General features: G+C 32.3%; 3 protein-coding genes across 7 annotated transcripts; all 3 read right to left on the bottom strand.

The window, feature by feature from the left end:
• On the bottom strand, window positions 1-1319 carry LOC102622695 (pathogenesis-related genes transcriptional activator PTI6-like). Its single transcript, XM_006464892.3, has one exon. The coding sequence runs from the start codon at window positions 1065-1067 to the stop codon at window positions 273-275; it is 795 nt and encodes a 264-aa protein (XP_006464955.1). The 5' UTR covers window positions 1068-1319; the 3' UTR covers window positions 1-272.
• Window positions 1320-12920: 11601 nt separating this feature from the next.
• LOC107176304 (uncharacterized) lies at window positions 12921-13688 on the bottom strand. The gene has a single exon (XM_015528595.1). The coding sequence runs from the start codon at window positions 13686-13688 to the stop codon at window positions 12921-12923; it is 768 nt and encodes a 255-aa protein (XP_015384081.1).
• A 2409-nt stretch (window positions 13689-16097) lies between these two features.
• LOC102622990 (probable inactive receptor kinase At5g58300) lies at window positions 16098-20859 on the bottom strand. 5 transcript variants are annotated; one of them, XM_006464895.4, is made up of 3 exons: window positions 20330-20859; window positions 18217-19571; window positions 16098-17015 (listed from the first exon to the last, which is right to left on the bottom strand). In XM_006464895.4, exons 2-3 carry the CDS (start codon window positions 19493-19495, stop codon window positions 16387-16389), a joined length of 1908 nt encoding a protein of 635 aa, XP_006464958.1. In that variant the 5' UTR covers window positions 19496-19571; window positions 20330-20859; the 3' UTR covers window positions 16098-16386. The 5 variants fall into 5 exon arrangements, with proteins under 5 accessions (XP_006464958.1, XP_052287381.1, XP_006464956.1 ...); XM_052431421.1 differs by having other exon boundaries at window positions 20373-20859; XM_006464893.4 differs by having other exon boundaries at window positions 20381-20859.
• Window positions 20860-21943: the final 1084 nt, after the last annotated feature.

Genomic DNA, 21943 nt, shown 5'->3' with positions numbered 1-21943 from the left:
TTAAAATAATAATTGGCACAATTATATCCATATGATAATAATTGGTACAATTACATCTATATAAAAATTACATTAATATTACAACAATCATGAAAAGTTTACTAAAAAGTGTTACATATTCAATCAAAATTGCCTAATACTTTTCCAAATCTATTACTGACAATAATTACACTCAACTGAGAATATTCAATTACCAACAAGTCCCCATAAAAATCTTGAATCACTAACAAGTCCTCACGAGTATAACACGACACGTGCGCTCTATGCAACCACTAGACTTCCACTAAAAAATCGTTAACGTCAAACTCACCGAATGCGTCCTCGCTCAGCGATGTTCCTGACAGCATCAAATCTGGCGGACATAACGGCACTTCACACCCGAAACCGAAAACGTCCCCATCGCCGTCACCGTAACACAAACAGCTATCAAACGGCGTGAACTCGTCGTAACGGAGTACAGATGTTGGCGACGACAGAGAGCTAATGTCAGAGGAGTCAAACGAATCAACGCCTGTCCGTTGACGTTGACCGTTAACGACATCATCTCCCGTTAAAACGGGGTTGGGGAAGTTTGTAACGGCGTTAGCGCCTTTAAGCTTGACAGCAGCTTGATCATAAACAGAGGCAGCTTCTTCAGGAGTGTCAAAAGTGCCAAGCCAGAGGCGTTTCCTCCGATTGGGGTCTCGGATCTCGGCGGCCCATCTTCCCCATGGTCTCCGGCGGACTCCCCGGAACTTTTTCCGGTGAGTGACTTCACTTTGCGGCGGCGGTTGGTGCGCATGTCTCTTTATCTTCTTATTATGCTGAAGCTTATTGCTCTGTTGTCCTCGTTGCTGCTGTTGGTGTTGTCGTCGATGATGATTATTAAGGTTGATTTGTTTGACATGTCGTTTGACTCTTCGAACGTGGTTAATTACTTGTTCATCATCGCTGGAAGAATCGGTGGCGTCAGCGTCGGTAAGTATGATTCGAACAAGTTTTTGAGGTGCTGGAGTACTGATTATGGGCTTATCGGTAGTGACCACGTGTTCAGTGAACTTGATGATCATGTCGGATTTTGGAGACATGAACAAGGCCAAAACCGCAGCAGATTTTGGCGGGAAAGAGATTTGAGAGCAAGTGATCAAGGAATAGAAATTAAAGAGCTAGAGAGAACTGCAAACTGAAATTGGGAGGAGACAAATTGCCCCCGTGTCTGTGTGTGTGTATTTATAAATTATAAGGTGCGGCGCCTCTATTATTATTATTTTTTTTGAGGGGTACACCTAGCTCATGGTTGGAAAAAATGGTTGGGGATGACAGAAATAGGAAAGAGAGTGAGAAAGAAAATGAGTAAAAGGAGGATCAATTTAATTTTTATTCCATAAAATTTTTTTATCTTTATTTTTTTTCCCTCCTCTCCTTTCTTTTTCTCTCCTCCTTAAATTTTGTTTAAACCAAACAAGCGGATATTTATTATATTTCTCCTTTATTATTATTTTTTATAATTTAGTAGAGTTTAATTTATTATAAAATTATATGATTTAGTAGTATATTTACACTTACAATTAAATTATATAATTTAATACAGTGTCCGTACAAAAAAAATATTTGCATTTATATTTACACAATATATATATAATTCTTTTTAATTAAAGTGAAGATGTTATTAAAATAAAAAAAATTTAATATATTAAAATTTATATTTTTCATTTATCATTTTTATTTTACTAAAGTAAAGATATCCTTGTTTAGCAAAAAAAAAAAAGGAAAAAAGAAAATTATATATACATGTATAAACAACAACAACAATAATAATTAGCCATTATCCAAGAAGTTTAATTTGACTTAGAAAACAAGATGGAAGTTTAATTTTGGTCTCGGTCTTGTCTCGCGGTCATGTAGTGACCAGTGACGAGTGGTGGGGTAATTTTTAAAAACCTCCACTGAGGTTTAGACTTGTTGCAAGTAGATGGCGAGAATTTATTTATTTGTAAAAAACCTTCTACCGTCAGTTAATTTTAACATTGACCGTTAGTTGACTGTACAAAGACAATATTACCCTTAACAACAGTTTGTAAACTGATATAACTAAAAAAAAATTAAAATTGTTGGTTATTTTACCCTCTTTAAATTATTGATATTTCCTTAAAGTTTCTACAAGAAAGATAGAATTAAAAATTTGAAAAATCCTCTTTAAATTATTGATATTTCCTTAAAGTTCCTACAAGAAAGATAAAATTAAAAACTTGAAAATAAAAGTCATAATTTTTACCTATGATATTGTAAATCTTTGGAATTGACAAGGATAAAATTATCAAAAAATAAGATTTGTGCTTTTCGCGCCAACAATTTTAATTTTTTTTTTAGTTATATCAGTCTATAAATTGTTGTTAAAAGTAATATTTTTTTTGTACAGTCAACTAACAGTCAATGTTAAAATTAACTGACTGTAGGAGATTTTTTACAAATAAATAAATTCTCACCATCTACTTACAATAAACCCAAAATTCATGGGAGATTTTTAAAAATTACCCACCAGTGGTGCGTGAATGGGTCAACGTAAGGGCGGGGCAATGAATCCAGCTGCCTCAATTGACGTATCAAATGTGTGGGTGGATAGTAAATAGTTTTCTCTCTATATATTTTTTTATTTTTTAATTGTATTGAACCACCCCAAAGTCATCGCCCTTTTTATTTTCCAAGTCTTCTCCACTCTCCCATTCGGCACTCACACTCTATATGAAGTGCTTGCTAGTGCTTGGAATTTGAGGAAGCTTCTGAGTTTGGCTCATGTGATCTGTCAATATGTGAAGCTGCACCAAATTCGTCATGTCCAGAAATGTCGGATTAGTCCTTCGTTTTTTTTTTTTTGACTCTTTTCTTTTAAAAGTGGACTCTTTTTTGAGGTTTGAGAATTTACTTTTCCTTTTTCCTTAATTTTTTTTTGTGCATTTTTAATATTTAAAAATATTGAGCACGCGTCACAACAGAATTGGACTGTACAAATTTGGGCACCTACACATATCCTGATTGATATATCACATGTATATTTTAATATTAGAGGATCACTATTTTCTCATAATGATAAATTTTAGTTGAAGGATAGAGTTGTCCTTAACATTAACTGTGGTGATTTGAGGATATTTCTACTTAGTAGATTTGGTTATGATATTCATAAGGTCATTGTTTTCAATATTACCTAGCGTGAAAATGAACATTTAACTCCATTTTGAGTTGGTGTTCTCAACATTTTAATTCGAATATTTATAAGATCTTTTCTCCCTTTCACAAATATGTGAAATAAAAATTATTTTTTATTTAATATTATTAGTGAGAGTAGATTTTTAAACAAGTCTCGATAGATTTACGAGTTGAATTATATATAATATATTTTTAAAGATCCAAATATATCCAATTTTGTCGTATATATACCGTATATATAGATTTTATCAATTAGAAAAATGTATGCATCTAGATTCCCAATATGTATAGATTGTACCAGTTAAAAAAAAATCATTAAGTTTGATTTTATTACACATCAATGACAATAGTGATAAAAATATTTTTGAAACTATGGCCCATTTAGGATTAAGGTTTAAATGTTTTAAACTGCTTATTTCGTACATTTTAACAAAATAGTATTTTGTTAAATTTTCTTAAAAACTACTTATTTCATAAGTTTCTTTATTTTCACAGTACCTTTTGAAAGCAGTAAGAGTTTATTTTTTATAAGCAATTTATTAAATAAATCACCACTTATTTTTAAATTTTCTATTATAACCTTTATATTTTAATAAGAAAAAACATTTATGTCGTACTTTTCTATAAATCCTAATATATAAATAAAACACAATTTAGACCTATATTTATTTGAGTTATTATATAATAAAACAACGTTTTTATTTTGCTTTTTAAATTCATAACAATTGCAACAACACATTTTATCAAATACCAAACTACTTTTTGAATTAGCAACTTATTTCATTCACCCAGTTGAAACAGCTTATTTCATCAACCACCGTAATTCCAAACTATCCCTAAAACTTGACATTTATTTTTGGGTTAATTCCCTCAACACTCATAATAATTTACAAATTACAGCGTGCACCCAAAAATTATGCAAGTCATCACTGCACTCCCAAATTGTTAGATTTTTTTTTTCTTTTGAGTGGTGCTTTTGCCACCCCTTGGATATATTGATAAAATCTCTTTCCCATGGAAATTATATTCAAGGAGAAATACGGATATAATGAACCCATTTATATTTTCTCTCTCTTTCTTCTCTTTTGCTTCCACATGTATGCTTATTTTTCCCCTTGTTGCAACAGATTTATCATCAATCTATTTTTTGTTTAATTTATGACTCATCTATTCAATTAGTTTATAAAACTTTTAAATAATCTATTTTTCATTTTTTTTCAGACTAATTATATTGGGATCTAGTGTTTTGAGTTTTTTAGAGAGAGAAAGTTTGGAGAGAAAAATAGAGATAACAAAATTTAAAAAAATTTACCACCTATTATTTATGTGAAAGATGAGGCAAGGAGAGTGCAAAGGATTTTTTTTTTTTTTTTTGCCGTCAACTTCTGAAGATTTTTCAGAGTGTAAAAATAATTTAAAATTAAAGATTCAAATGAAAAGAGTGTTAATTTAGGGAGAAATGGTATTTTTAACCCTTGCCTGTATTACACATATAAAAGTAGATTTCTCCAGTAAATTATTTGTTTAGAACGGATTTCTTTCCTTTGAAAACTGATATCTTTAGGCTGAAATTCGAACAAAATTATTGAAACCCGCGTTATGTGTTTGGAGCTGGTTTTTTGGTCTAAAATTAAGAAATTAAAAATGTTGTCGGACTCCTTCACAAGTATGTGAAAAATTGAAAAGACTGGTCAATAATGTTGTGTAAGTCTATGTATTTAAAGGGAAATTCGAAAGATAAAAATTTTGGAACCCGTTTTGTGTTTGGACTTTCGAGCTGGTTTTTGGGTCCAAATTTAAAAGATCAACAATGTTGTCGGGCTCTTTCACAAGTGTATGAAAAGTTGAAAAGACTAGTCAATAGTGATGTGTAACTCTGTACGTTTAAAGGGAATCTGAAAATATATATATATATATATATATATACGACTTTCGTGTCTGTGTATACATGTTCGAATCAGGGACTTCTATTGCGGTGTATTTGTGTGTAAGTTAAAAGGTGAAGAACACGTATTTTAATATGGTCTATTATATTAAAATGAGTAATGATATAATCACAAATTCTTATATAAATTTATTTTGTATAAATTTATGTGGCATGATAAAATTGGTTGAATTAAATATCTCTTGACCCACATGATTTATTTTAATTATTTTATATTTTCATTCAACCAATTAATTAAATCCATATCAGTTTATACAAGATAAATTTATACAAGATAAATTTATACAAGAGTTTGTGGTTGTATCATCACTCTATTAAAATTTATATTTTTTTATTTTTTAACTTATTCTTGATTTTAATATGTTTAAGGATTTTTTATTAAAAACTTACTATATATATATATATCAGTAGGAAATAGGATCGAAAGATGGATGTAAATTAAGTAGGATTTATGTTTATAAATTTTAATTAATGAATTAAATCAATACGTGGCGTTGTTACCAGATCAATGCAGAACTTAATCTGCCTTTGAGACCAGATCTGACTTAGAACATATCAATATCTCACACGTTCTGTTTTCCAGCCGATATACCAAAATAATTTTAAAAGGTTTCTTTTTTAATCTGTCATGTAAAGGTTTTGACATTCTGTTAATGTTAGGAAAAAAATCAAGAACATAATTTAAACTGCCTAAAAATCTTTGCAATTGGGTTTTGTCAAGGATTTTATCAGGAAATTTGTCAGCGAAAACAAGAGATCGCTCAATAGGTGTAATAATTCCTTTGAAAATGTAATGTCCTAGAAATCTAATCTTTGTTTGAAACAAAGAAACTTTAGAACTAGAAATGGCTAAACCAGTCTTCCTAGTGGCAAGGTAGAAAGTCTTTAGATGTTTGAAATGTTGATCGATCGTTTGGGAAAAGATCAACACATCATCAATGTAGACAATGCAAAATTCAGAAAAAGGATTATAAATATCATTCATAATTCTTTGAAATTCTGAAGGTGCATTCTTTAATCCGAATGGCATGACAGTCCATTCATACTGTCCAAAAGGAACAGTAAAAGCAGTTTTATAACAGTCTTTGGGATGAATTTGAATTTGCCAAAATTCAGACTTCATATCAAATTTTTAAAAAATGAATGCAGAATGTAATTTCTGGAGCAAATCCTTTTTATTAGGTATAAGATACCTAATCCATTTTAATGCTTTATTTAAGGGTTTATAATTTATTATAAGTCTAAGTGTTCCTCTTTCTATTTCAGAGTTTTTGTTAACATAGAAAGCGGCGCAAGATCAGGGAGACCTAGATTTTGCAATGAGCCTTTTTTATTCTAAATCTTTTATCTCATCTCTGCAATGTTGCTCCAATTCCATGTTCATCTGGATTGGACGGGTTTTTGTAGGTATTTGTTTTTTATCAAAAGAGTTCTCATAAGGTAAATCAACTAAATGTTGTTTTCTGTTCCAAAATGTAGATGGTAAATCTGCACATATTTCTTTTTCAACGAGGTCTTTAAAATCAAAGATTTTTCTTTTTACAAATTCATTTTGTAATTGGTTTTCAATTCTTTGTAAACTCAAATCTTTTTTTAAACAAATCAAGTCATTTTGTTTAGATTTGAGAAGGACATTGATTTAGTTCTGGTAAACAGAACAGGCTTTAACAATATTTAAATTTCTTGTTTTTGGTTTTTCAATAAAAGGAAAAACAAGTTTTTGGTTTTTGCTTTAAAAGAGATACTATCATAATTGACAGTATAAGGAGTGATAAGATTAATGAAGAGAGTTCATAGTATAACAGTATGATGGATATCATTTGTTAGAAGAAATGAAGTCCTAAATTCAAAACCATTATTATGCACTGAGGCATCAACTTTAGATTTGACTTTCAATTTTGAATTATTGGCGGCTGAGAGTCTTTCATTTGTTTTTTCATGAAATCTTTTAGGGACAATATCTTTTTTAATGCAGTTTAAATCAGCACCGGTATCAAAAAGGGCAATGGTGTCAATCTCAAAGTCTTTAGAAAGAATTAAGGTGATTTTAATCAAATATTTTCGAGTGGTGATTTGTTTAAGAACAAAGAGGAAATCATTGGGTATGAATTCAATGTTTTCAAGGTTTTGTTCATTTTCACCATCAGACTCAATTTCTTTATCAGAATTATCTTCTAACTGTTTTTGTAACAGAAGTTGGATGATTTTTGAATCATTTCTTTGTTTTTCTTTTAAGTCTTTTATTTCAAGCTTAATTTCTTTTATTTCTTTTTGAAGATCCTGAACATTAAGAGTTGTTTTCTTTATTTTCTTTTTATCAAGGATTTCTGAGAGATCATATGTATTCTTTTTAATGGTAGGGGCTTTGGAAGTTTCTGCTTTATTAAGTTCTAGTGTTTTCAAAAGTTTATCGAGGTATTCTTTTTGGAGATTTGGATCAGAAATGTGTTTAACTAATTCAAGAAAAGTTTCTTGTTCCTTAGTCAACACATTAATCTTCTTTAAGTAGGATTCTGTGTCAGAATCACTATCACTGGATACAGATGTATCTGAGTCAATTAATTCATCAATCTGTAGAGGCTCACTATCTCCCGTCATGGAAGACTCAGAGTCAGAAGACTCAAGAAGCAAAGGAGCTATTTTAGAAAATATTTCTTCATCAAGTCCAAGCTCATGGAACTTTCTGCTCATTCGACAAAATTTTACAGTGTGGCCTTTCTTTCCACATTTATAACATGTGGCTTCTTTGTAGTTAAAAGGGGTTTTTGTCGTATCTTTAGAGGTTTTCTTTTTAGAGAAATGAGATTTCCTATAAGACTTCGAAGGTTTCTTATGGAAAGGTTCTCTAAAGTTATGGAAGGGTTTCCTGTGGCCTTTAGATTTGTAATGTTTCTTGTAACGTTTTGAAGAACATTTACCATTACAATCTTTAGAAGTGGAGGCTTTAAAGAGATCATAATTGAATTATTTGCAGAAACTGCCTAATTCTTGCTTAGACTTTTTAAGTTCTCATTTTAGACGCTTCTGAAGTTTCAAATCTTGACAAATCTTTAAACCTTCTTTATTGATAAAACTGACTAATTAACTATAGGTGAGTTCGTCATAAGGAATACGGTTATCATAAAGAGCTTTGATGGAATTTCTAACATTTTCTCCTAAGAGGATAGGTAATCCTGCAAGGAATTTTTTCTTCCAAGTTATATGATTTGCATCATCCCTAAGAAAGAGTCTGGTAAAGAAAGTGTTTTTATAGCTTTGGAATTCACTAAGCTTCTTACATCTTAGGTTGTGTAGTAACTCAGCATTTTTATCTCTAAGGTGTGAAGGATCACCTATGAAATGAAGGGATATGGTCAGAATCAGGGTAGCAACTGCATCCTGAATTGGGCTATTGAATTCATCAAGAATGGGTGTCCCATCCTCATCAATTTGAATGGCATTAAGGATATCTAATTATTGTTGTTTTGTGATAAGATGATCCCACCAACCTTTGAGTTGACCAATAAAACCAGCAATGAGAATTTCTGCAATGGCTTTGTCAGAAGTTTCTGACTGGGTTTTATAAGTATTGGCTGCCATGGTCATTTGTTGCAACAATCCTAGAATATGTATTCAGACATACCATCAATATTCCACTCATAGACAGAGGATGCATTAAATCGTGATTGGTTTAATGCTGCAGGTCTGTTGTCTATGGCCAAGTCAGGTGGAGACTTGACAGTAGGTAGGGCTAATTTCCAATGGATTTTATTGGCTTTAGAAACATGTTCTTCTTTAAATGCTTCTATATCTGAAGAGGCTATAGAAACATTGTCTTGTTCTAGTACACCAATCTTACTAGATTGGGCACTGTCAGGGGCTATTTGGATTTTAATAGACGAGGAAGAAGAAGCTTCTATTCTATCTAGTTATTCTCTAATAGTTTTAGCAAAATCTGATTTTGACTCTTGAATAAGCTTTTGACTAGTTTTCGGAACCTGAAAAGGTTTGAAAATAGGCTCCTTAAGCTTTTTGTCAAAATCCGATTTTGATGTAACAGGGGAAACATCTATGGTTGACTTCTGGAATTGGTTTTCTATCCTAGTCAATTGTTTTCCTATTATATTTAGATTGGCATTACAGAAATTATTTTGTTGAATAATGCTATCTAAATCTGTTTCTGAATCTTTAGGTTTATGGATTTTATAAGGTGAGGCTTTTATCTGAATAGGAGGTTCACCATGATCAATGGTTAGACTCCTAAGAGGCGAGTGTTCAGATCCTATAGTTCTATCACTATCAGAAAGATTTCATTCAATGATTTTCTTTCTAACAGTAATGGGATTTGATTCTTTAAAAGGATAAGTAATATTGTTGTCCGATGCATACATTTCAAACCAATCAAAAAATAATATATGAACTTTATGCAAATTTTCAAAGTCATAATAAACTTGCTGGATTTCTTTTCTTTGGTTTAAGAAATGTTTGAAAAACCAAAGTCTTTTTTCTTTATTAGTGTCTGAATAAAAATCATTTTGAAGAAGAGTTTTATCCAATTCAAAATCTTTTTCTATGACACTAATTATATTTTCTGTGACAGCAAAAAATGTAGGAGAAGTTGGAGGAGAAGGTTCCTTCTCTTCCTGGCTTTGTTCATGTTGACGGCTAGTGTAAATGGGATGAGGAACACTAGTTGTATAGTCAACAGTATGTATAGAAGAACTAGGTATATCTGAAGTGGAAAACCTAGGTTGACTTTTTAAAGGTTGAAAAGGGAGATTTATAACGGAAGGAATTTTTGAAAATTTCATTTCCAATGAAGGAATACTTGAGCATGAATCCTTATCAGAGAATCTAGATGAAGTAGATCTCCTAAAGGATAGTTTGACTTTACCATCAGAATATTGAGTCACATTTTGCAACTATGTATTAGGCTCAAGTTGTTTTGGAATCATTGGTGCAGTGGCTCCTTCAAGCTCTAATACCAGTATAGAGACTTTTTTTTTTTTTTTTACATTCAAATAATTACAAAGTGCTAAAGATTACAAAAGGCTTTAAGAATGCTTTAATGGAGAAAATATTTCCAAGCAGTCATCTTCATTTTCATCTCCAAGGAAAATGAACGGTTCAGCTTCACCAGAAGAGCTTGAACCAGAACTCGCAACCGATGGTTCTGATCTCGAGACAAGGAGCTGTTGCATGACTTTAAAAAAAAAAAAAAATATATATATATATATATATATATATATATATATATATATATGAATGTTTTATTTGCTCTATGTTATATGTCTTTAATTTTTAATTTTCCAATCATGGATTCTTCTCCGTATATATTTTGTACAAGTCTTTATTCTAAAGACTATGTTTATGAGAAGGGCTTTGAGAATATTTTATCGAACAAATATCTCAGGTGAAAAAGGTATATATAAAACAGATATATAGTTAATTAAAAGCAGTTGCAAACAAGAATAGAAAAACATGTTAAAAAATTTAAAATAAACGTTGAACAATTGTAATAAAAATATATTATACATGTTTATTCTTTTGGCTTGAAGGTGAAGCAAAGGCGTGTTAATGGGTCCCTCGAAGAGTAAGCATGTGAGAAAACAATTATGCACTAAAGTTGGAGACCGGAGAAACCCCTCATTGCTTGTCAATCAAGCGATTACTTACTTCCCTTAAAGTCGATCAAATTAAAATTAATAATTGAATCACCCCATTAATTTGATGCGTAGTATGTCATTTTAACTTGGTCTTAAGCCACCTGCTTAGTCTCATTGATTTACATACAATTAAATTTCTTCCATGTGTTCAATTCACAGCCATACACCCGAATCCCTGATAGAAGTGGTTGTATATGTGAGTAAACTAATAAATTAAAACACACAGCCTGTAAACGGTAAATACTATCAAATTTTTACCATTTACATTGTTTGTCATTCCTAGCATCAATTCCAAGATTATAGCACTAATATTATACCCTTGGATTATAGAAACCTAAAAATCAACTCTAAATAAATTTTTATAAAAAATATAATATAATTTAAATAATGTGAATTTTTACAAAATAAATTATAAATTATTTTGTATATTAAATTTTTAAATGTTAATAAAATATATTTCACCGATTATTGATATTAAAATAATTGTATTTAACATTCAAAATAATTTGCAAAATCTATGTTATACATTTTATTCATAATTTTTTTATACCATGTTAATATTAGCATAAATTTTAAAATTAATTTTTGAATTAATGGATTTAGTTATTAATAAAATCTGTTAGGACATGCTAATAATAGCCTAATATTAAAAATAATTTCATGACATCTATATGATAATTCATTTATTAAATTTATTTTTTTATTTTGTTTGTTATTCTGTGATATTTTATTTATTATATTTTGTTTGTTAGTATATGCTATTTTATTTATTATTTTTATCTTAGAACTGTATTTGTATTTATTTAAAATGTTTTGACAATAATCAAGTGTATAATAATGAGAAAAGGGTTTGTGTGCTCATTTAGAAAATTAGAGGAATTTATGTGACTATTTAAACAAACCTTAGGGTTGTAAATAACTTTTACCATATATATTGAATTTGAATAAAATGACTTTTTTTTTTACTTTAAAATTTACATATGGTAGGACTCACCATTTGTAGATTTTAAGAGTCATTAGATTTCAATCCAACGGCTCCAATTGAAATTCACTAGCCTTAAAAAAATGCTTAGGAGCCCAAGCCTCGGCCTTGTCCGACTGGGCCCGCAAGGCTTAAGCCCAGCCTTTATGTGAGGTGTGGACTTGGGCCTTATTTCTCCAAACCCGTTGTGACTGGGCCCGAACATGGGATTAAACTGTAGCCTTTATCTCAAAACTCGTGTTGATGTTGAGCAATATTTTCAATGTTATATTCAAGGTACACATGCATTTGGGCTACAAATGTTTACAAACTTTCATTGGATTCACGTGTATACTTAATAATCCTTCTGCTCTCAGCTCGTATATTATAATGTTATTATTCTATTAAACTATATACTCTATATCTTTGGTGAACTTCTACAAAATTTAAAATTTTGAATAAGATCAGTACTCTATATATATGGCATAACGGTGTAATGCCTATTATATTATTACAATATTACACCAATACAAAAGATAGTAAATAATGTTCCTGTATTTTATTAAAGTGCGAGAACTCTCATTGGTGTGTGTGTAAGTATCCATTCCAAGATCTTGGATTATAGTTATATATTCCAAATAATCATTATAATAAACACCAAAGAACTTCGCTTCAAGTATATATCTAATTAATAGCTTAAAAGAACTCTGTTGATGTTCATCTTATACCATCTTGTAATGAAGCTGCTCAAATCTTGGCAAATTAGCTTCATGGTAATGCTGAGTAATAATCAGCTGGCTGATTTGGATCCGCCAGCATAATATTTCCTTACAAAGCAGACTAAGTACAAGTAATAAATTAAAACAATTTTCTACTTCATTAAACAAGGAAGATTCCGATACAAAACTAATTACAAAAGCTAGTATTTGGTAAATAATTTAATCAGTACAAAATAAAAAAAAAAAAAAGAATAAATCACATGGCTGCCAGTAGTGCCATTGCCCTTGTCACACAATAAATAAAAACCTCCTATATAAATATATAACCAAGAAAAAAAAAAATTTCATCTTCATAATCGATCGGGGTAAATACTGTTGTGACCTCAGCTTCGATCTCCTCCATCAATTTACAGATGCTTGTTGCAATTAATCATGGAAAAAGTAGTTAACCAGAAATTAATGAAAAATCACAATCCCCTGAAAGAAAGAAGCTTAGTATAGCACTTAGGTGGATCATCAGATTTAATATAAGCTTCATTAACTTTTTGGCAATTAACCTCGAAAGGCAAGCCCTTGATGTTCAACCCTCCGAAACTAAAACCAACATCCCCAGTCATGAACAGATCAACCAACATGGCCTTCTGTCTGTATCTCAATTTTAATATCTCGGCATTTGCATCATCAATTCGAGTATTCGTAGTTGTGGTGTTGACATCTATTTTGGTCTCATTTCCACTCCTTTGGGAAAACCCTGGAATGGCGGTGTGTCCAATTCTAACATTTTCGGCTTTGATCTCGACTCTCAGTTTCTCGTAGTGCAAGCTCATTTTATCATTTTCGTTCTCGAACTCAAGTTTAACACTGATCTCCATGGTTAGAAACTTCTGTCGGGAAGATTCAGAGATGCTTATATTCGAAGAGTGGACTTTTAAGACGTTGATGTGGGGCAGAGATGAACGGAGGATGCCTACGGCAACGAAGCCCAACACGAAGATGATTATAAGGAAAGCGGTGACGCTTATGCATATCCATGCACAGCACGTGAAACAGCGGCAAGAGCGATGCCCTTTGGAGTTGGGGTCCTGAATGTCCTCGTACATTGTTCGTTTACCAGGAATTTCAGAGAAGGCAACGCGCTTTGTCCGCTGCTGCTGATGCTGATGCTGCGGCAATGGCGGGTTTGGATTCTGGAGGTGCTGTTCCTGACTTGATGATGCTCCTGCAAACCCCGCCATTGCCCAGAGAATTTCTGAGCTAATTGATAACCTTGATGGTCAAACAAATGAGTTAATCTGAGCTTTCATATTATTGATTCCTACGTTGGAGATTTATTTTCGTTGGCCAGAGCAGCTGAGGACCGCCAGCTATTCATGGTAAATCTAAAACAAATAACCAAAATGAAAAAATTATTGTTTTGATCATCTTTCATATTTGTTTAATCAAGCAGATGTTGCTTGGACACTGTTATACCATATGTTATGGTAAACGTATTAATTAATGCTGCATATCCCAAAATGTGAGAAAAACTTTTATATATCACAAGTATGCACAGTGAGGTCAACCAAGAAATTGTAAAATACATTAGAGATGCTATGTCAATCATATAAAAATAAATTAATTATATTATGACATGTGTGCGTTTATTTTGAAAACTATCATATAAATAGTAGTTATATTAAATCCAAATACACATGTCATATATGCATTATTTGGTTGTATTACTTTTAATATATTCTAAAATTTCTCCAACTGATAGAATCATAACACCCATAAAACAATTACAGACATCATACATTATGTCATGATTCTAATGATTAATTGTATATACAATAGACTAATAGATAAATTTATCATCGAATGTTATTCCAAAATCTCTAACGTTGTTTAATTATAATGTAATTATGTAGTAAATAATTTATAACACCGTTAATTAGTTCTTCACTTCTAGTGGAGATTGAAGACTTGAAGCCATCTAATCCTACCAGGCATATGAATGACAGGATATATCCACGTAACTTATTGTATACTTGTTATTACGAGAAAAGGCGTGACATGCTAAAATATTCTAGACTTTCCAGTAGCCTTACCGGGCTTGTATGAATGTATCTAGAAATATAGGTTCAAGCCCCACCGAATATTCGTGGGAATAAATTTCCATGTTAATAATATTCGACATCATTAATGTTATACAGCTTATACCTACTTAATTGGGATACAAACTATATACAAACTTAGGGATGGCAATGGGGAGAGGAGGGGAGGGGATCAATCTCTCCGTACTCATCCCCGATATTTTACGTATGTCCCCATCCCCTCTTCGTCCCCGTAAGAATTACTTGAGAGAATCTTCATCCCCTCCCCGAATAATAACAGGGGATCCCCGAGGGTCCCCGATCCCCGAATAACTAATACATTTTTTTTATTTTTGATTTTGAGTTAATCATATTAAAATAAAAAATTCAAATAAAAGTAAAGTTTGAAATATATCTTACATTAATATCCATTACAAAAGTCATATACATTAAATTAGTAAGTAACGCAGCATGCAAGGGATACAAACTTCTTTTACAAACTATCATGAGCAAATTAATAGTCTAATACAAAATTGTTACAAATAAAATCGAATTTAGATTCAAAATTAACTTTTTCAATAGTGGCGTGGGCACTTTATAAATGTGGGCTATAAACACAATAATTAAATCGGAGCAAATCAAGAGCAAATATTAGATTAGATTAGATTAGAATAGAGTAGATATTAAAATTGTGATTCGTTGTGGGCAATTATAACATCTAAAAATAAATAAAAAATAGATTTAAGTTTAAAATATTTAAAGAATATTAAAATTAAAAAATTTTGGGCTAATAGAATCTACTCGGTCTTTTTAATGTCCTAAATAAAAATTTAGGACTTTAATTAGTTAATTAGGCCTAAAAGTTTAATAATATAAATATGTTGATATTTTTTTATTTTTACCAATATTTATAATTTTATAATTTAAATTTTATTATTTATTTACTAGTAATTTTAAAAAAATTAAAAATTAAAATGGGGAAATGGGTAGGGGATGGGGATTCCACCTCATCCCCGTCTCCTCCTCGAATAAGAAATTGGGTAAAAAAATTTCTCCATCCCCTCCCCAAATAAGAAATTGGGTATTAAATTATTCCCATACCCTCCCCAAATTGGGAAAATCCCGGAGAGTACCTGTTCCCGTGGGAATTTTTGTCATCCCTATACAAACTGATGTGATAAACAACATATAACCATATGTTAATTCAAATAATAGATAATTATTAATTCTTATCATTTTTTATTTAAATAATATTTTTTTATTAGTGGCATATCAGTTGAGATACAAATTAAGTATCCCAATTAAGTAAAAATAACATCACTTTTTAGACATTGAATGAATTATGATGCCTCCGGACTCCTAATCATATGGGTGGTAACAATTTCAGAAAAATCTAGTAGCCTTGGGAACTGTCATCAATTCCATGATTCGATTCGAATATTAACAACATATGCATGTCTGTATATTTATCCTCGTACAATAGATCCCATAACAAAGCACAGGTCTGCTTTTAGATTGATGGCTTGCTGGTTATTTGATAAATCTCCAGAATCCCCCACCCCCAGAGAGATGTCAAAAATAAATTGAACTTCATCAATCGATTCATAACATTGGAATAAAAATTATTACAACAAATCATGTAATGAAAAACCCACCTAAAGAGAATAATAATTGAAAAAAAAAATCAGAAACTATGCCCCTAAGAAAAATAGCCCAAAGGACAGATTCACACTATAAGAAGCCACAAATGGATGTAAATTTCGAATGATGCTCGAGAAAACCTTTCTGTGCATGTTTGCATGTAAAATGTTCAATCTTAATATTAAAACTTGAAATCAAACAGCACCAACTTTGTTGGCAATCACGGGGTCTGAACATTTGAATCTTTGGATTTGTTCTCTTCAGAAGATGGCCGGTTTTCTGAGTCAGATTGCCGGACTTCTTCAATCATTCTAACAACTTCGTCCATGTTGGGTCTCATGTCTGGCACCTTTGCCACACAGGCCATGCCAATTTGCAGCATCTGTACCATTTCTTCTTCAATGTTTTGGAACCTCATCAACTCGACATCAAAAACCTCAGCTGTCCATTCTTCCCGAACAACAGACTGAACCCACCTAGGGAGATCAACCATATCATCACGCGTTGGTGACTGGAGTGGAGCTTTCCCAGTCAGCATCTCAAGGAGAAGGACACCAAAACTATACACGTCTGATTTATGACTGTGCTTACGGGTTTCAATCACCTCAGGAGCACGGTAGCCTGCACTCCGAGATGGTGTGGCAGGGACATTCATAAGAGGGGTCAGTCCAAAATCAGAGATGCATCCATCAAGATCTTGGTTGATGAGGACATTTGAGGCTTTAATATTTCCATGAGTGAATTTTGGACCACCCATAGAATGAATGTGGGCAACGCCCCTTGCTGTCCCAAGCAATATCTTTACTCTTGTCTCCCAGTCCAGTGGAGTTCTACCAGCTCCCCTATTTCCTGTCATCAAGTAAAAATTGGGTGTCGGATTATACAGACATGACTTCTAATGAGCAAATGGATAGCTCTCTCCTGTAGATATTCCCGTCTGAGTTATGACAGGTGAATGTTTAAGCACTTCTTGACTAGAATAATCAAAAAGTGCAAGTTGAATGTTCATTTTTCTTATGGATACAATGCGGAGCAATTCTTCACATATAGACCTACAGTTCTAGTCAATGTTAATAGTCCTGCAAGAAAAGCAGTAAGACTCCTCAAGCCTAGATATATTGTAATTGAGCCTCCACTCATCTGTTTTAACTTAAGGTGGACGTGCTTTGTCTCACCGGTTTATATTCCTAGAGTTCAATTTGTTTTTCAATATCATTCGCATCAACATCGTTCCAATAAATCTATTATGTCTTCAAATCAAGTCATTTGAACTATTAAGGCATGATACTTACGAGGATATCCTACATAAGCTTATTCTTGTTCGTAATCAAATTATGAAAGTTATTAGACTCAACGACCAGGGTAAAGTCAATAAGAAAGATTCAAGTATTGGTCTTACCAACCAAACAACTTCATTCATCTAATATCAAAATTTATGTCAAAATAGGACACATTCTCCGAGTCCATACAAACTAGAAGTCATCACCTCTAATAATACAAGTTCTTTTCCCAACCATATGCTCATATTTAACATGTTTACATAAAATTACTGCATACTTCCCACATGCTCTTGGTGACAATATTATCGCCAATATTATTGTCAGTTCTTCGGAATTAGCCGTTAAAAAATTTTGAATTTCCAATAGTAACACAGAATTATTCAAAACCTCTAGTACCATCAAATTTAAAGAATCCTTATACAAAGACATGGCATAAAATTCAATTTAGTGTCCTGCACTGATTAAGTGTTATAATAAAATTGACTACTTATGTGGGTCACATCATAAAGGGGGTTGTCAGATTAGAGTACCACGGTGCTCTGGTAAAAAAATTATGCATTCCACTCTAATAAGAAAGCATAAGGCATCAGATTTCAAAGGCCACCACATTTCTGGCCATAAGATTTTTCACAAGAAAAACTAAAATGTATTTACCAGCTTTCAAATTATACGTGTAAAACAAAATCAAAGTTAAAAGTTACCCCTTCTTTGCTCTTTTAACTATTTTCAACTATGAGAAAAAGAATAATATAGTAGTGGAGAAACCATACCATGTAAGAGTGTGGATAAGCTGCCACTTGCAAAATAGTCATAGACCAAGAGTTTTTCATCCTTTGAGTAGTAATAAGCACGGAGTGGCACAACATTTGGGTGCTGTCCAACCCGTCCCACAATCTCCATCTGCTGCTCGAAGTCCCTCTTCCCCACCACCACCTCCTTCAGCCTTTTCACCACAACTGTTATTGACTCCTCCAGGACAGCTTTATATGCCGTGCCATAACTACCCTTACCCAGCACTTCAGCCGAAGCCCTTAATAAATCTTCAAGATCAAAATTATAAGAACAACCTTCAAAGAAAACTAGCTTGTTTTTCTCAGGTTCTTGCACCCCACTTCCAAACTCCTCTTTGGGCTTTTCACTCCTGCCACCACTAGAAGCCTTCCCTTTGGATACACCATTGCTCCCATTATCTTTTTTCTTCAAACAGTAGCATAAGATAACTAGAGCTACAAGAAGTAGCACAGCAGACCCTCCTACTGCAATGGCAATGATAGCTCCCAATCCAAGTTTCTGTTTCGAGCTTTGCTTTCGAGGAATGAATGGGGGTGGAGAATAAGTAGGTGATGGAGAAGGTGCAACAGGGAAGCAAGCTTTTAGCGGTGGACCACATAAGAGAGAGTTACCTACAAAAGAGGAATTGGGAAACTTTTGAAGGGATGACGGGATTGGACCTTTAAGACCGTTGTAGCTTAGATTCAGATGCCTTAGCTTAGGGATGTCAAAATTGGGGATTGATCCTGAAAGGTTGTTACTCTGGAGGCTCAATCCAGTGAGTTGGGTCAAATTTTGTATGCTTTGTGGAATGTTCCCCGTGAAAGAGTTAAATGAGAGATCCAATACCACAAGTTGAGGGGAAAAGGAGGAAGGAATTTTGCCAGAGAAGTTATTATGTTGGAGATAGAGGTAGCGCAGAGAAGGAAGGGAGGTTATTTCAGAAGGAAGACCGCCAGTTAGTACATTGGATCGAAGGCTGAGAACCTCAAGGGCATCTAGTTTACCTAGAGTGTTGTTTGGGATAGGTCCCACAAGTCCAATTCCTGGTAGCCGGAGACCAAACACACGAGTACGATCCTGAGTGCAATTGATGCCCACCCAAGACTGGCAGATGGGATTAGTGGAGCTCCAATTGAGCTTCCGAAGATGGGGTACAGCATCAGCAAAGTCAAGAAGGGCCTGTCTATCTGAGTTCAGATCAGCAAAAGCCAGGGGAAGCAGAGAGACTATGACACAGAGGGGAAAAAACAGTGGGGCAGCGGAGCTGAACTTCATGAGGAGTTGTTTAATACAGGGTATAAGTAAGTGACTGCTGTAACAGAAATGTAACCCCAGAAGCGTTTCTATATTCCTGAATAAAGCCAAAAGCCAACAACATTAGACTGATAGAAGCACAAAGAAAAAGACCACCATCAGACACTCATCTTCCAAAAACATGACAATTAGTCCCATCTCTACTCAAACCATGATGTGTGTCAAAAGCTACTAGAGATTTTCAAATCATAAAAGGAAATGCAGCAAACAATTTCGAGCATCTCAAATGCAAATTTCGCGAGAATATGACCTTTAATCCAGCTACATCTAAGCCTAACAGCACTCATCAATCTTTAAGAGCACAGAGCTGAAAGAGGTTCATACCTACTAAAGTTAAACAACATATAATTAAATGTAAAAATATGAAATTCTTTTAAGTATGATGAGCACCCAAAAACAAGGGCAGTGCGGTCAGTTTTCCATATTTCATATTCCAATGCTAATTCAACAATTTTGGAGATTGAAACATATGGATCAAGAAACGTATTCAAAAGGGAAACCATCCAACCTTTTTTTTTTTACTTTTTCGTATTAAATTATATGTTAAGTAACAAATACAGTACACAAAAAAAAAGAGAGCAAAGCATTATCCAAAGGGAGTAGATATGGAGAATAAAGGAAAAATGAACCACATTTGAAAGGCCCCATTAGAAAATGCACCCATCTTTATCAATTTAAAAAAATATCTAATAGCTAAAAGACTAAGGCAGGCCAAAAAAAAAATGAAAAAAGATTCAATGCAAAAGAGAAAAAGATTGTTATAAAGAACAACACTTGTTAAAGTGAAATACCCACAAACAAATAACATTGTTGAGAAGTAATCAGATCTGCAAATTACAAGTGAACCTGGAAACATGGGGGAAAGAAGCAAGACCTCTCATCCAACAGGCAGTTGACAGCTCAGCTCAGCTCAGCTCAGTGGAGAAGTTACCGTTGAGCTGAAACATGAGATTTGCTTGTTGTTCTTGTAACGGCATTGGTTGGTTCCAGATCCGACATTAGATTAGAATAGAAGCTGTAGCTCGACAACTCAACTCAAACGAAACACGTGGCCTGGTTGTGTAACATGTTAGAAGCAGTTGTTCTGAGCTTTTTGTGTGTACCAGAGAGGTTGGAGAAGAGAATTTATTTTTTTATTTTTTGAAAACAAAAAGAAATAAATAAAAGGGGGAAATTAATTATAAAATTAGAATTAAAGGAGAAGAGGCTTTGACTGAAGATGGAGAGAGAGAGCGAGAGCGAGCTAGACAGAGAGAGGGAGAGAGTTAGTGAGTGAGGGTGAAAGGACAACGGAGCAACAGGGACTGTAGCCTTTCATTAGTGAAGTGTCCGTCCTCCATCTTTATTTAACTTTAAGTTCAACAGACAACAATTCTTTATTATTTTTAATTTAATAGTTAATTAGTATTGGCATTAAAATGTATTTATTTATACACTTTTTAATTTTATATGTGTGTGTGTTTATTTATTTACATGCGCATTTCTTTACCGTTGTTCTGGGCTTTAAGGGTGCGTTTGAAATTAAAGTTAGACAGTTGTAATTTTTAAGTTACAGTATTAAAGTGTTTGGTAAACACTAACTACTGTAACTTGAAAATTATGTTGATATAATTTTTTACTTGTAATATAAAAAATCTATTATATGTTTAATAATTATTTGAAATTTATGTTTACTACATATTATTAAATTTTATTTTATAATTATAATTTTTTATCCACAACAGGCGTAACTTAAAATATACAGCACCTCAATCCCAAACATGACCTAATCTATTTTGTCCTTGGTTCACACCGGCGTTGGGTGAGTAGCTTCACTTTTATTTTATTTATTAATTTAGCATCAGTTTAGAAATATTTTAATTTTTAAAAAATTATTATTATTAGCATCACATCTTTGTAGTTATATTTAATTCTTTTTTATTTATTTTTATAATATTATCCTCTTATAATAATATTTTTTAAACATTAATAAAAAAATTAAATTATCAATTTAACTGCAAAATAAAATCAAAACATAAAAAATAAATATTAATTTTTATAGAAGTTCACGTATGTCAAAAAAATTAATGTTATAAAAAAAATTAAATTACCACTTTTTGAGACATAATAAAAAAATTAATATATTAACTTCTCAACGGAATGTCCCACAAAAACTAATATATATTCTCTTTATTTTATTTTATTTTTTAGAATTAAATTGATAATTTAATTTTTTTCTCTTTATTAATGTCAAAAAAATTATTATAAGAGGATAATATTACAAAAATAAACTAAAAGAATAAAAAATAATAGCAGGAGTGTCAACTAGTTTGACAATAAGAATATTTTGATATGCTTTTAAAAATACATAAACTAAACAGATATTAATTTTAAAATATAGAAACTAAACGATGTTTTAACTGTTTAGCT

Source organism: Citrus sinensis, chromosome 7 (genome assembly GCF_022201045.2).
Source record: "Citrus sinensis cultivar Valencia sweet orange chromosome 7, DVS_A1.0, whole genome shotgun sequence".
In the NCBI taxonomy this organism is placed as follows: Eukaryota; Viridiplantae; Streptophyta; class Magnoliopsida; order Sapindales; family Rutaceae; genus Citrus; species Citrus sinensis.
This window is presented reverse-complemented; position numbering and strand designations above follow the sequence as displayed.

What these genes read in the sequence shown, in the direction of transcription:
- LOC102622990 (XM_006464893.4), bottom strand. Translation starts at nt 20,415, where the DNA reads ATGAGAGGTCTTGCTTCTTTCCCCCATGTTTCCAG. An exon ending in TCTTTCCCCCATGTTTCCAG is followed by an intron (nt 19,572 to 20,380) that starts GTTCACTTGTAA and finishes GGCTTTATTCAG; the next exon opens with GAATATAGAAACGCTTCTGG. An exon ending in CTTATCCACACTCTTACATG is followed by an intron (nt 17,016 to 18,216) that starts GTATGGTTTCTC and finishes ACTTGATGACAG; the next exon opens with GAAATAGGGGAGCTGGTAGA.
- LOC102622695 (XM_006464892.3), bottom strand. Translation starts at nt 1,067, where the DNA reads ATGTCTCCAAAATCCGACATGATCATCAAGTTCACTGAACACGTGGTC.
- LOC107176304 (XM_015528595.1), bottom strand. Translation starts at nt 13,688, where the DNA reads ATGGCGGGGTTTGCAGGAGCATCATCAAGTCAGGAACAGCACCTCCAG.